The 14531-nt window shown below is 42.6% G+C and overlaps 1 protein-coding gene across 1 annotated transcript; it reads left to right on the top strand.

Moving 5' to 3' along the window:
• Nucleotides 1–527: 527 nt before the first annotated feature.
• On the top strand, nucleotides 528–13230 carry cotl1 (coactosin-like F-actin binding protein 1). Its single transcript, XM_084936546.1, has 4 exons — nucleotides 528–975; nucleotides 1799–1881; nucleotides 8520–8677; nucleotides 13054–13230. The coding sequence occupies exons 1-4, from the start codon at nucleotides 899–901 to the stop codon at nucleotides 13162–13164; spliced, it is 429 nt and encodes a 142-aa protein (XP_084792672.1). The 5' UTR covers nucleotides 528–898; the 3' UTR covers nucleotides 13165–13230.
• Nucleotides 13231–14531: the final 1301 nt, after the last annotated feature.

Raw genomic sequence — 14531 nt, 5'->3', positions numbered from 1 at the left:
TTAATTCAAAGAAATTCCAAGAAAATCTCTTGTCCACAAAAAAGGACGTTTTAGAAAACTTAGAAACTTAGAAAACTTAGAAAACTTTATTTGTCAATTCCTTCAAATGTACTTGCCATACAAAGGAATTGAAATTACGTTTCACACTGTCCCATGCGTATACATTGACAACAATAAAGTGCAGATGCACAACAAAAAACAGCCCTAACAATAAGGTAATATTGAATGGGGACCTAAAAATAAATAAAATAAAGTGTTCCAACAGTGTTCTCTGGAAAATAGTATACTAGTCTACTATATAATAATATAAATAATGCTAAAAGAAAAAAAGGGGTTTTACCTGTAGTGATTACTAATAGAAACCTATAATAATATTATTATTTATAATAATAACAACATTTCATGGTAATGCAAAATGTAAAATGGCTAAATTTGGTTTCAAGTCACTTTTGAGAACTTGCTGCTTTTGATTTTGTTTAGAAAATCCCTGCCGGAAAGTGTCGCTGCCTGTCGCCGTTGCCTTGACAGCGCTTCTTTTGCTAAACGCTCATTGACCAGGAGGAGGTGAACGCAGCGTCTGGGGGAGCTTCTCTGTCTGTCTGCTGGCAACCTGATTGACTAACATCACCCACGCCCATAAAGTGGTAACATACAGGAAATGAACCGAGCTGCTAGAAGAACAGCCGTCTTTTCCCGCTGAGTCTGACCGGCTTGATTGTTCCAGTGCAGTGGTCGTGATTTCCGACTGAAGCCCGCCGTGAAACGCTATCGCTTCTAGGTCTCTGATGTGTAGCATCCACTGTGCAAGTTAGCCGCTTTAGTACCGTGTAGCTGGCCCTCCCTGGTTCGGACCCATTCAACGCTCATTTTGCCTGCCTAACACTTCTCCATCCGAAAAATGGCAACCCAGATCGATAAAGAGGCTTGCAGAGAGGCTTACAACCAAGTGAGGGACGATAACACTGACATCAATTGGTGAGTGTGCGGGCACGGTTACTAACCCATACTCCATTGAAGATTGTGACTGTTTTATATTAACGCTAAAATTACCGAAAATGAATGACACACGTGCATAACCCTGCATCTGTCTGGTGGTATTCTAGCACTTATCCACTTCGGCGACCATTAAAACACCAAATAGAGTATTTATTTGATGTGGTGTTAGTTAAAAATGTATTTCTCTCTGTCTGTTACCGCCCACTGTTCCGTCTTTTCAGTGAGGAAGAGCGCAACATGAAGAGACGGACTTGCTTTTGAAAAAGTTGAAATTGTGTTTAAATAAGCGTCGTTTGAATAAGCGGATACATGCCGAATAGCACACTAACTAATAAAGGCCAATAAAATGTAATCAGCTGTATGTTTGGTGGCGTTTACTTGTGCATTTCTGCACCAGAACTTTAAATTACACTATGTTCCTATGCAGTTACGCCTGCTCATTGCGAAAACGCGCTAGAACGGCACATTGCGGACTGTTTCTTTAGAAAAACTGGCCAAAATACACGCAGCGTTCGCTGTCCTGTCCCTCGGATGTGGCTGATCTGTATTCTGACTGTTCAGCGGTCACACGGCGCACTGTTATCAGGCCCGGCGGGGCAGAAGTAATTTCCTTTGTCCTGAATTCAATGGGGAAAATGTTATAGTGGTGACACTTGCAGATGGCTGATACACAGCTGCCACCTTGCATGGGCGTCTCAGGCATTTTTCTGCAATGGTTGGTGTGTGTGTGTGTGCGTGTGCGCGTGTGCATTATGCAAACTCATGTGATCCAACAGTAATTAACCCACTGTGCTCCTTGCAGGGCTGTGTTTAAATATGAGAACAACATCATCGTGCCTGGAGGACAAGGGACTGACTATGAGGACTTCAAGATGATGTGCACAGGTAAGACTGGATCAGTTTTAAACGCAGGGCTGTAGCTGTGTAGCTGGCTGCTGTAGATTCTGTAAAACAGCCTATATATCAGGCAGCTTGACTTGGCGGGACACTAATCTTTTAAGACTCTGTGCTCCATCACCCAATGAGCCTTGAGCCTGTGACGAGGCTGTCAGAGCACTTAGCTGTGTATTCATTGTGTTGCATAATCTGGTTCACAATATCTCAAGTTTTTTTTTTTTTACTACAGGGCGGCCTACATTTGTCTATTGGTGCAAACTACAGTGGAAATATGTTAACTTTTAGCTTTACTCCTTCAACGAGCTGATGTTCATTAATATTTCACCTGCCTCTAACAAGAGAGCCTCCAAGCTTCTCCCAAAGCACAAACTCCCATCGGCCGCTGTGGTGTAATGACTTCCAGTGCGCAAACCTTTTATGTATAGATTTCAAAAAAACCTATCTCACTCCGGTTCCCCTTTAGAGAGAGCGAAGCATCTGCTCAGATGATGGGTGTGGCAACTGCTAATGCAAGCTCTTTTTGTCTTTAAAGCTTCAGGGCCTCCTGTGTCTCTGCTTCCTGATGTCTAGAGCTCACATTCCTATGTTGAAATCACTCCTTTACAACAGTGCTTTACATGTAACCGCTCAGCTGCTGCGTTCGCTATTGGTTCCTGTTCAGTGATGACACGCACATCTCCCTCTGTGGGCTCGTTTGCCTTATTTAGCAGTGAAGTTGTAACCTGCAGAAAAACCCCCTCTGTGTGCGTGTGTGTGGGAGGAGCTGCTGCAGACTTGAGTTTAGTGAGTTCAGATCAACTCTTGTAGAATATTGATCTTAAACTTATACTGCAGCAGGAAGTGAAAAAAGAAGATGCTGCATGCTGGGGTATTGTTTCACCAAGATCTGGTTCCTCATTTTTTAATGTAGTTTAAGACTTTTTAATCCTAGTTTCTTCTGAGAAAATGTAACTGCAATCAATGACTTATTTAGTTAGAGGTATATATTATTGAGTAAACTCTTCACCATGTTGTAAAGGAGATTTTCACTTTTTAAGTCGTCCAAATGTATATTTTGAAAACAATCACCTGTAAGCCAAAATTAATGCCCATATAACCACCAGACGATGGATGATTCAGAGACGTATCGACTTTTCATCTTTCTGTGCATTACTGTGCAGTTAAATTCAGGTGGTTCTTGTTTTCAGAAGATGAATCCTAACCAGCTTGTTAGGTGAACTTCCATGAAATATGGTTCAGACTTGTCAGGTTCCCCTCAGGATGAATTATAAGCACAGGGTGATCTGTGCCCAGGCATAAATTGTTTAAATATAGGATGGATTCCCATAAAACATAGTTCAGAGGATACATTTTACTGGGTTTAATTGTCCAGATTTTACTGTAACACCTCCAGCTAGCCAACACTTTTACATAGCCCTAAAATATTTGAAGACCTGCTGACTCAACTCGGAAAAAGGTCTAGTGCAGACATTCATAGCCCCCAGGGGACGAATCATAATTTCACTGTAGTTTTCTGGACCTTTGATCCGTCTATGGCTTTTTATGGATTGCTGTCTTAAAACTAAAATAAAGAATTATATTTATTTATATATTTCCACCTGTGTCACGGCGGTGCAGTGGTGTCGCCTCTTTACGAGAAGGCTGTGGGTTCAAATCTGTCGCTGAGCACGAGCTTGCAGCTTCCTCCCACAGTCTGTAGGCATGAATGTGAAGTTAACTGGTGAGTGTGGATGTGGGTATGAATGCTGCTTTCTCTCTGTGATGTCCCTTTGATGTCCTACCCCACATGCTGCCACGTTTCTTCTGGAAATAAACGAAGATGCACATCTGTACATTTTTAGCAATTTCCAAACCTGAGGTCTGATCTTTTTAATCAGTTGTGTACAAATAGCTTAAAGTGCTTATTTATAAAAGATGGTGTGAGCTCATTAGGGGGAATCCAGCTGCCTTGACCTCACCGCCCTCGGGCCTCGCTGTTAGCGTAGATTAAAAACACCAAATTTGGACACAGTCGACACGCTGGTAACACCACTCCTTGCCTGATCCACCTGACACCGTCCACAGGAGACGGCTCTGGTTGCTTTCAGAGGGGACGGGCGGGTGTGCTCGGGAAGGCAGGGTGTCGCCCGACAACTGCTGAAATGAAGGCACTTAATGCAGAACAACCTCTGTGCCGACAGGTCGCTGTTCTGCCTCCTCATCATGTTGTAGTTTCAGTGCAGATTTGTCTGCAGAGTCAGCATGGCTTTAAAGGAAAGATAAACCAGGAAGAGCAAGGCAGAAGGAGGAAGTGGGAGGGTGTGGTTCAGCGCCAGGTCGGGTGAGGATTTGTGTCTGTACTGGTTTTCTCTCTGGTGGCTCAAACCATGATGAGAGCCATGACAAAGAGTTCATTAATCGCCATATAGCAATATTTGGATGTGACAGAGAGATTGATTCACAGACATGTCTGAGTCAGGTGACTGCTTGTGCAGTGAGGTGTTGACACGAGGGATGTCCTCTGTGGCTGATAAGACTGTTTATAGTGGCTGGTCCTGTCCTGACAGCCTGTACCAGCTGCTCCAATGTAAAGATAAGACGTTTCACTGTGAAGACTTCAACGCAGCAGAGACTTAAAATAAGCCAGTTTGCATCTTCAAACCAAAGCCACTGAATTTCCTGCTGAAATGCTTCCTCATCAGGACATCACAACTTAATAAACCTAAGATAAAATCACTTAATGTTGTTTTTTCCAAATAGTTGATTGAATATATCAGAATGCACATAAACAACCTTTTCCACTTCTGATTGGATTCACATGTCTGTACTGTGGCTTTGGGTCGATACAGAATACTGATCAGGCACCAGTGTTAACCCTAAACTATGTCCTGCACTGGAAATCATTCTTTTATATACAAGGTAGCAAAATATAGCAATAAATATGGAAAAGGACATAATCACATTCAAGTGCAGTTAAAGTTTCCCAGCTGTGGGTTAAAATAACCGTATCCTAAATAAAGGAGTGGTGCATCCCAGCAGTGCAAGGAAGTGAGGCATGACCTTTCAGCTCTTTATCACAATAACTTCACACAGACAGTTATAAGCACCACGTGTGAATTTGTTGATATCAGCCAACATGTCTGACATTCAGCCAATATATCAGTGCAGCTTTTTACTCTCCAACTTCTTTCAGAGAACCGAGGTGTACGTCAGGACTTTTAATGACCCATTTTAAACTTTTCATTCGAATTGAAAATAGAGTTTAGCTTTTTTCCTGATGACAGACTTTTTTATAAAGCTGGTGGCATCCGATACTCCACTCCACTGGTGACATTTCCAAACCAATAGATCACAGGTGGAGAGTGGAAAGTTGGCAGAGCTGCAATAACAGGAAGTTGAAAGAATCAGAAAACTTTATTGATCCCACAGGAAATGATGAAATTAAAGTGAAATTTGAGGATGTGGAATTCAAAGGCACTGTGAAATATTATTTACTTTTCTGGCACATGTACAGATGCGGTGCCCGGTCGTCACAGAAAGGGGTGACTTTAAAACAACTTTTAGTGAAAGGCGAGGAGCCCGAGCCAAACCCCCCCTGCAGCCAGCGGCACTCGCAGACCCGGGTGGAGGGGCGGTGCTGTTGATGCTTCAGGGCTGTGTTGCATCTAAATGCTGCCTGGTGGAGCTTTTTAATGTGACACTGAAATATTTTGGCTGTATTTGTGCCATAATCTGAGATTTGTGTATCGAATGCTTCCATAAGTCTTTGAACTTCAGAGGTATTCATTCAGTCTTTATTTGGTTTGCAGCTGAGTCTGTATGTTTGCAGTGCTGTTATTCCCAAAATGAAACGGCTCTTTGCCCTGCAGCCCACAGAGAACAACATCTGGAAGATGGTAATGAGTAATCTGTGGAGCACCTGAAGGCAGGAAGGGGAGGAGTGTGTTTATTGGACAATGTGTTGACATCCTGCAGGCGTGATAAGGCATCTGCACTTTCCTTAAAATTCAAATATAAGTCCTTTCCACGTTCTCTGACTTCTTAGACCAAACAAGACTCCAGCAGAGTGGTATGCTGGATTTATGCTTCTGCATTGGTGTTCGCTTGTGGCTCTTTGGGCCTTAGAGAGAGGCATTGTGGGAATTCAACCAAAGCATTTGCCGCACAGACGCGCTTGGTGTGCAGTTATTTCTAAAAAGCAAACGGCAGGTCAGCTGACGGTGACGATGCTGTGGTGCTGATTGGTTTGAAAAGTTGCTTTGAACAGCAAACGAGGACTATTTAGTTCACCACAAAGAGGAAGAGAGGCTTTTTTTTTTCTTTTTCTTTAAGCACGTTTCACTACTAACAAGTTGTTAATACTTTCTGAATGCTTTAGTTTAGCTACTAGCATGGAGAACAAAGGGACTACGAGAAGATTAGTCGTCATTACCGGTCTTCCACATTTTTTTTCGATGCTGTCCCCTTTTGACTGCACACGCCTACAACATGTAGATGTGGGTCCCACAGCTACAACAGGGGTGGGGAACTCCAGGCCTCGAGGGCCGGTGTCCTGCAGCTTTTAGATCCAACACAGCTGATTTAAATGGCTTTATTACCTCTTCAATTTGTCTTGAAGTTCTCCAGAGGCCTGCTAATGAACTAATCATTTGATTCAGGTGTGTTGACCCAGGGTGAGATCTAAAACCTGCAGGACACCAGGAGTTCCCCACCTCTGGTCTACAGCATGCAGATTTGCAAAGGAAAAACACTAGTCTTCTCCATATTTAGGTTTTGCTATTTTTTTTTTTTTTTTGTGGTAAGAACAGAGAAGAACACCTTCTGCCAAAAAGCAAAGGAAGCATCTCCAAAAACGATATTTGCATAAGTCTTCAGATGCTTGTGATTTATAAACCAGGACAGAGAAGTTCCTGAGAAAATTCCAGATCATGTAGCGATATCACTGGTCTCTGTCCATCAGCTGTCTCCAATCATTTTGTAGGTAACAATGAGTCCTAACAGTCATTCTCAGTTGGTGTCTTCAGAGTTTAAATAGGTTTAACTTTGTATTTAAACCACTAAGCTTCCATGCAGTTATGGTGTCTGTTTATCAAGAGAGATTAAGCTCTGATAGGTGTTTTTTTTTTGATTGTATTAACCATTTCACTTATTTTCCAAGTACCAGTGCCCAATATGTGTTTCACTGTCACTAATGTAAATGCTTTTCTTCATATACCAACTTTAACTGAACATCTTTGGCTTCTGGACTGTTAGTTGTTGAAAGGTTTGGTAAAACTGAACCTCCAACTTTTCAAAATTCTCTGGAGGGGCAGCCAATCAGAAGAAAGTTTGCTTAACAGAAGGGGGAGGAGCTAAACAGTTTTAGTCAGAATGAATTGAGGGGTAGCACCAAGGCCCATCAAAAGATAAATAAGGACCATTTTTGAATTATGAATAGAGTTCAAGAGTAAATGTATGGATGGCAAAGACACCAACCATGATTTCATCAAGTTCTTGATTCATCATTTTGTCTGTCAGATGCCAAGAAGAAATAAAAGACGCTGCTTGTAATTTAGCACATCTTGTGTTGATGTCAAACATCAGTCCAAACAGTTCAAATGTATTCAGTTTAATTTCCTCTGAGGAAAAGAAAACAATGAAGTCCTCAAATGAAGAAGCTGAGGAAAGAAGGAAATTAGGAAGGATTTGGAGGTTTTGAGCAAAACGTTAGTCTCTGTGTATATATCTGTACATATGACAGATAACACACTGCCTATATAAAGTTAAAGAGCTGACCACAATGGAATAAAGTTTTTTTTTTTTTAACCACCAACATTTATACTTGAATTTTATTCTTAGTACAGAAATTCTGAATTGGTGCATGCCTGAAATTATTCATCCATCTATTCAAATTAAGTAACCGTTCCTTAATCTCTACTCAGAATTTTGAGTTAGCAGGTGAAGAGCACATTCATGATTTTCTTAAGATTTGGTGGAAAGCTGCATCTGAGTGGAAACCCAGGATCCCGAGGCGGCGCGAGTCAGACAAAAGAAGCAGCAGAAATGTTTGTTCGTTCATGTCGGCGCGCTTGTTTGTATTCGGGCGTTATTCTCAGATTGCAGTGGACCACCGTGACAGTGACAGGCGTGGTCACTGGGAGGTTTGCGACACAACCGCAGGGCTCACAAAAGATTTTACTCATCTAGTCTACTGACCTGAATACTGCCCGGCTGCACAGACGCGCTCTCACAAAGCGTCCCTCTGGTTTGGAGTGCTGGGACTGTGCCACTGGGACAAAAGCACACAACTCTGCACAGCAACACTTAAAATGTAAAACTGGTGATCAAAGCACAAACTCTTCAGTTACAGTTTTAACTGATCGATGGTGGCCAGTATAGACTAATAAAACTTAGAGTGGATAGCATTGGGTTGCATAAATAAATATCCAGCGATGTGTTTGCAAATATGAAAATAGCAATAAGTTATGTCTGCATGACAACAGCCCAAAATCTAAAGACAATTAATGCTTAATGTGTTGTATTTCTTTGATTGTGGGTTTTTGTTTTTTATAACTCCGTCTGGTGCCATCCTTTCTTCCTCACTGATTGGTTAGTCGATGTATTCGGCTTTAATCTGTCTTGACTCGTGCATTCCCGTCTTCCCTCAGACGACGCTCGTCTGTTTGGCTTCCTCCGGATCACGACGGGAGATGCCATGAGCAAACGAGCCAAGTTCACCCTCATCACCTGGATCGGGGAAAGCATCAGCGGGCTGCAGCGTGCAAAGATCAGCACGGACAAGACGCTGGTCAAAGACATTGTGCAGGTCAGTGACTGGAGAAAGTAGCAATTAAAGTAATGGTTCCTTTGGGGAAACTGGTGGCTTTACATTCGCACGACACTGGATTCAGAACAAAAACAACGGAAGGATAAATGTGTTATGGACTCTTTGCATTTCTGAGGCCATATTTAAAGGTGGACACAGACCCTGCGAGGTCACCCATTGGTCAGCGCCCCACAGTTTATCAGCCAGTGTCAGTTTTGACAGAAATTTAGATTTTAGTTTCAGTCATAATGTAGACATCTGAAGTCTCTTTGCTTCAGTTGACTAAATCAGCGGTCCCCAACCCCCGGGCCTCGGACCGGTATCGGTCCGTGAGTCGTTTGGTACCGGGCCACGAGAGTTGAGGCTCAGGTGTGAAATGTATGGTTTTCAGGGTTTTTATCGGTTTTCAGCGTTATTTTGTTATCGTTTTGATCGTTAACTCTGTTTTCCTGGGTCTTTTCACGTGTGTTATGAATAAATCTTCTTTTTTTCGGTGCCAGTACTGGTTTTATTTTGTTGTATTTATCCGCGACACCTTAAAGGCCGGTCCGTGAAAATATTGTCAGGCATAAACCGGTCCGTGGCGCAAAAAAGGTTGGAGACCGCTGGTCTAAATGGCATGAGACTGCAGTCGTCCAAGTCTAAAGTTGATTCAGCTCAATAAAAAAAAAAAAAAAGTGTAAAAGTTTATTATGTACGGTGAGAGTTTACAAAGGTCACAGTTTACAGAGTGTCTTTTTTTGCTTGTCCACACTTCTCTTCCTCCCATGTGTTGACATTTTGTTGTGTTGTCATGTGAAACGGGGAAGATGGGTGCTAACTTACTTAAGCTAATTAACTTAATTAGTTTTGATTTATATTTGAATCATTGACAAAGTGTCAGTACTTGTCATTATAGTTTTTGTCCTCATGCATAAGATTTATTTAGCTGTTGTCAGAAGAAAGTGTGCCCTGTTGGGTCCTATGATGAATTATTGGTCAACAAAATTAACACTGTTGTTAGGTGAGACTATCAAGCATGACATAGAGCTGCGTGTATGAGCTGTACGGCTGCAACGTGAAAACCTTGGATGCCCGCTAATGACCATTTAATTAGTAACAGACCAATAAAGTTCTTGCATTTAGCTCGAGTTAGCGGTGGTGAAGCCTAGCAAGTGACCTCTGGACAAAATTAACAGTACATGTGGAGGCTTGGTTTCTGATAGACGGCACGATATCACTTTTTAATGTCCGATTCAGATATCATAAATTTGGATATCTGCCGATATCGATATGAATCCGATACAGCGCATTTTGTAATCAATAAAACTGTTTTTTTTTTAATAAATATCTTGCTGCATTTTATATAAGTTCATACTCAAGTTTTAAAAAACAAGAGACTGAAGCTATTCTGTTATACCTGTATGCAAAAAATACACTCCACCCAAAACATTTCATAGTTCAGCAACACTGATCAATCTAATAAATTTAAATCTACTCAATCCTCCCTATTCTGGTATTTTAAAGAGTACTTACCTACCTAACTAATAGGGTTGCAAACTCCCAGCAAAAACATTAGGGAACCACCCCCCGCCCTTAATCGATGTAATCAACTTTAATTTAATACAAGTGTAAAACAAATGCACAGAAATCAATTATTTTTCTACAATATTTAAATAGATTCAACATCTTTTTTCAACAGAACTGCAGACTGCACAGATGGTACTATAGCTTACTAGGGTGTATATTAGACTTATTAGTTACTATATACAGTAATGGATTTCTATACATTTAATCAGATGACCACTTTGTTGTAAGATTCAGATAATTATTTATTCAAAGTTTTTAAATGACATAACAAAGAAGTATTTCCTTGTGCCCCCCTCTCCCTGTTAATGCCCTACCCGGCCCCCGACAAAACTTTGCTAGACCCGCCCCTGCACAGTTACCAGCTGTCAGCTACGTAAAAAAGGATCCTGGTGTTATTAGTCTCTCAGAAACAGTTCATAACTTCCCTTCAACTCATTCATGTCACCTAAAAGCTAAACCTGTTTCTCCATCACCTGCTCAGCTCTGATGATTCAGTAAGGACATCTCCTGGTTTCATCTTCATGTTTCCCTCTCATCACATATCCAAACCGACATCATGACCAGCAGCTTTTACAGCTGTGGCTCCAGCAAACATCAGCTGATACTAGAAAGTAATATTAAATACATTCTAACAACAGCTGATCAAGCTTAAACGTGCTGCTGTTGTTTATCCGCTGGTCTCCTCTTTCTAGCGCAAAGTGGGCGATAAACAAGAAAGACGGGACTTGCGGCAGAAAAGCCGATCAGCTGATCATTGATCAGTTTCATGTTTGAAGTAATAACAGGAGAGGGGGGAGGGGGGGAGTGAATGAGAGAAGTAGATGCAACTGCGCAGCAAAGACAGAGTAACTCCAGCTTTGTCTATTTTTTAATTCTAGCTGGAGTCCGGGACAAATCGCTTCCTTTTCACCTCGATATGGAGCTCTGATGGCCAGTCCAGCTGTGGCTCAATATATCAGTTGTTAAGCCTAATGTGGAAATACTCTGCAAACATTGAGGGATGAACTTACACACTCGCTTTACTTCTCTGGGATAGTTTTCGCCGAGATGAAACGCCGCGGTTAGGAAGCATGTAGCGAGGCTCCAAATGCTCCAACAGACCGCCGACAGGTGTCGCAGACAACAGCCGCTCTATCACGTGACACATACTGCTCCGATGCGCCGAGCTGGGTTACGCCAAGTAGCGCGTTTTGTGAGGTGATTTTGTGATACTTCAGATCGGATTACATTTTTTATTTCTCTCCGATATCCGATCCAGTAATTTAAGTCAGTATCGGACCGATACGTAATATCGGATCGGTCCGTCTCTAGTCTCTGATGACTGTTTTTCAATGTAACCTTTATTTGGCTTGTGTCATTGGGGTTAATGATCACTCCTGTGGGGAAACCTCCCACCAGAGCAGGATGACAGTCAGTCCATGCAAATGAAATGATGCTGAAAACCAAGTGATGACAGTGAAATCAGGAAAATGACCCAAAACAAAAACAAACGATGAGGTTACAGGATATGGTCTGTAAGGGACATGCAAAATTAAATGAAGTCTGCATAAACTTTTATAAACCACAGAAGAAATTCAGCTCTTGCCATCAGATTTCTGTAGTATCAGAGTAATGTAGTTAAAGCTATCCGTGCATTCATGAGTTCTTAAGAAACGGCCGTTTCAACGTGACAATGGTGACAAAAAACAAAGAAATCCAGTGGACTAGAAATGCTGCACTCACCTGTAGCACAACAACACAGCGCATTAATGAGCTTAAAGAGTGCGGCTCCATTTACCAATTACCAAAGAGGCTTATATGTTGGTGTTAACAACGTCAGTGGCCAAAACATTTTTAGCTTTGAATTCACGCTGAGCTGATAAAACGCGGCAGGTTGCTCAGGACGAGCAGCCAGTTCATTGGCAAACAGGAAGTCGATTCAGTTGTGGTTATTACTGCGGAGGAGGTGAAGAATTACAGGATTAAAACCAACAAGGTAGTGTTGAAATAACACCTCGGTTCAAAAATAATATGGCTTGCTAGAACATGTGATTACCTCGTGCTGATGAGCTCCAGCAGTGGAACATGCTGCATGACGAGTTTTGGATGCAGAAGACTGTATTAGCTGTAATAATACAGATAATATCGGTGCCTAAATTAAAGTTGTTGATGACACTTGCAAGAAATGAAGCGTAGCTTCGCCCACCTACACAGGAGCTGATGATAACTCACCGGTAGCCTGTCTGCAGCTGCTGTAAGCTGCTTTGCAACCCACCCCAGAACCTCCTTTAAATGCTGTCTCAGACTTGATTAACAGCAGCTGCTTTCCCTCCTCTTATGCATTCAGTACATCTTCATGGAGGGGCAAACGTCAATCAATTTGTCACTAACTTATTATGTAATTTAACTTTTCCCCCCATTTCCAGTTTACCTTTTAATTTGTATTAAACTGTGAAGGAGTTTATTGAAAGCATCCTCATAATGTGCATCTAAATACAGGCTGCTTATCGTAGGGATGCACGCCTGTAATTAGGCAGATGATATGGTGTTCATTATTGTCAGCAGGTCATATGTATGATGTGGGCTATCGCCAAAATTATTTTCGACATCTCCATCAGTATCGTACCAGAATTTCACAATCGAAGCTTCATGTTTTTAGAAGATTTTAAAGAAAGTTGTCTCTTGGATTAACTGCTGGAGTGAGCAGAGAGAAGTATACATGCGGTCATAAAGTATGCCTGAGTAAAGTCCTGTTAGCTTTGAGTGTTCTCATGTAGATGCGTTCTTGTAGCGCTGGTCTTCTCTGATCTTCTCTTCTCTCTGTGCAGAACTTTGCCAAGGAGTTCATGATCAGTGACCCGCGGGAACTGGATGAGGACTACATCCGCACAGAGTTGAAGAAGGCCGGCGGAGCCAACTACGACGCCCAGGCCGAGTAAAGAAGTGCCACTGGAAGGGTCGGGTCAGGGCGGAGCGGCTGTGGGTGGCGGGGTGGGGTTGGGTTGTCTAAATGGGGGGGCGGGGGGGTGTTGGGACTGGGCTGCTACCTCTCGGGGAGAGGGCAGGGCAGGATGGAGAGGGCACTAGTGACAAGTAGACCGTCACAGGAAGCTGAACCAGCTTACTGAGGAAAAGCCTCTTTGGATGTGTCCACATCTGTATCAGGGTGCTTCTGTCCTTGATTTGTAGGATAAACAGCTGGAACCAATGCAGCTGCATAACAGAATATACAGGTTAACCACCACAAACGTGTACTTAAAGCAAGCATACAAGCACTCTTACAGGTGTCCTCTCCTTTCTGACACCCTGCCCTCTCCCCAGTCAGCTCATGGTTGGTTATCTACTGTGCTGTGCGTCATCATCTCACGCTCCTCCTCGTCTCAGCTGTCGTCCGGCTTCAGCGCCATCCGACTGAAAGCGAAGGAGGAAAATGTGGAAAAACTGGAGGGCTTCACTTCAAAGATGCCGTGAGAGCGGCTCATGTTATTAAGACTGTTCACCGATAAGAGCACAGCAGACACCCCTCGCTTGCAGGCATGTGTTAGATACCAGAACATGCTCGTAGTCTTAATACACTGTACCTCCAGGTGGAAGAGATCTCCATTTTGCCAACAGTATCCTCAGTGATGGTTGGCGGCTTGTTTTGAGCAAGCTTAGCGTTTCTGCTGAGTGCACATTTAACTGCCTCTTCATCTCCAGCCAGACAGCTGTTTGGATTACAGCTTCAGAGTTCACTGTAATTGATCCTCCTCTGAGCTGTGGAGCCTTTTTGTCCCTCTAGTTTCTGTTTGTCTTTATCCGTGTCAGCTGAGATGGCAAACAACCATGTTCGTGGCTTTGGCCTGTATTTTGCTATAGAGGCACAAAGGAATGACTAATATATTGATCTGTAAGCATCCGTTGCAGTCAGCTATCGCCTGTTTGCCTCAACCTCAGAGGATAGTGAAAAATGGAGGTCTTTTCTTCTGGTGTCTCATCTCATCATCTACCACTGAAAGGTATCCATGCATACTGTAACCTACTGTGTTTGACTGCCTTAGTCTCCCATGGAGAGAGGGTCATCATGGGAGCTTGTGGACACTACACTGTGATTGGCTGTCTTCTTTTACATGTGGGCGGGATGTGGGTCTGAGCCCGTCGTCCCGACCCAGGAGCAGCCACGTCTCAGTTGTAGCATCTGTTTTTATTTAGGTTCAACCCTCCCTCCCCCCCCTGCTAAAAAGGATAAAATAGGATTGTATTTCTTTGTACTTTTCTTGCTTTTGAGATGAATTTTATTTTCTCTGGAAACTTTTACTTGATCATT

Source organism: Perissodus microlepis, chromosome 7 (assembly GCF_051167445.1).
Source record: "Perissodus microlepis isolate ML-2025 ecotype Zambia chromosome 7, ASM5116744v1, whole genome shotgun sequence".
Lineage (NCBI taxonomy): Eukaryota > Metazoa > Chordata > Actinopteri > Cichliformes > Cichlidae > Perissodus > Perissodus microlepis.
The sequence above is the reverse complement of the archived record's forward strand: the minus strand, read 5'-3'. Positions and strand labels throughout refer to the sequence as shown.

Excerpts from the sequence above, each read along its gene's own strand:
- cotl1 (XM_084936546.1), top strand. The coding sequence starts at position 899 with ATGGCAACCCAGATCGATAAAGAGGCTTGCAGAGAGGCTTACAACCAA. Across the intron at positions 1,882-8,519 it reads CTTCAAGATGATGTGCACAG|ACGACGCTCGTCTGTTTGGC; the intron begins GTAAGACTGGAT and ends GTCTTCCCTCAG. Across the intron at positions 8,678-13,053 it reads TGGTCAAAGACATTGTGCAG|AACTTTGCCAAGGAGTTCAT; the intron begins GTCAGTGACTGG and ends CTCTCTGTGCAG.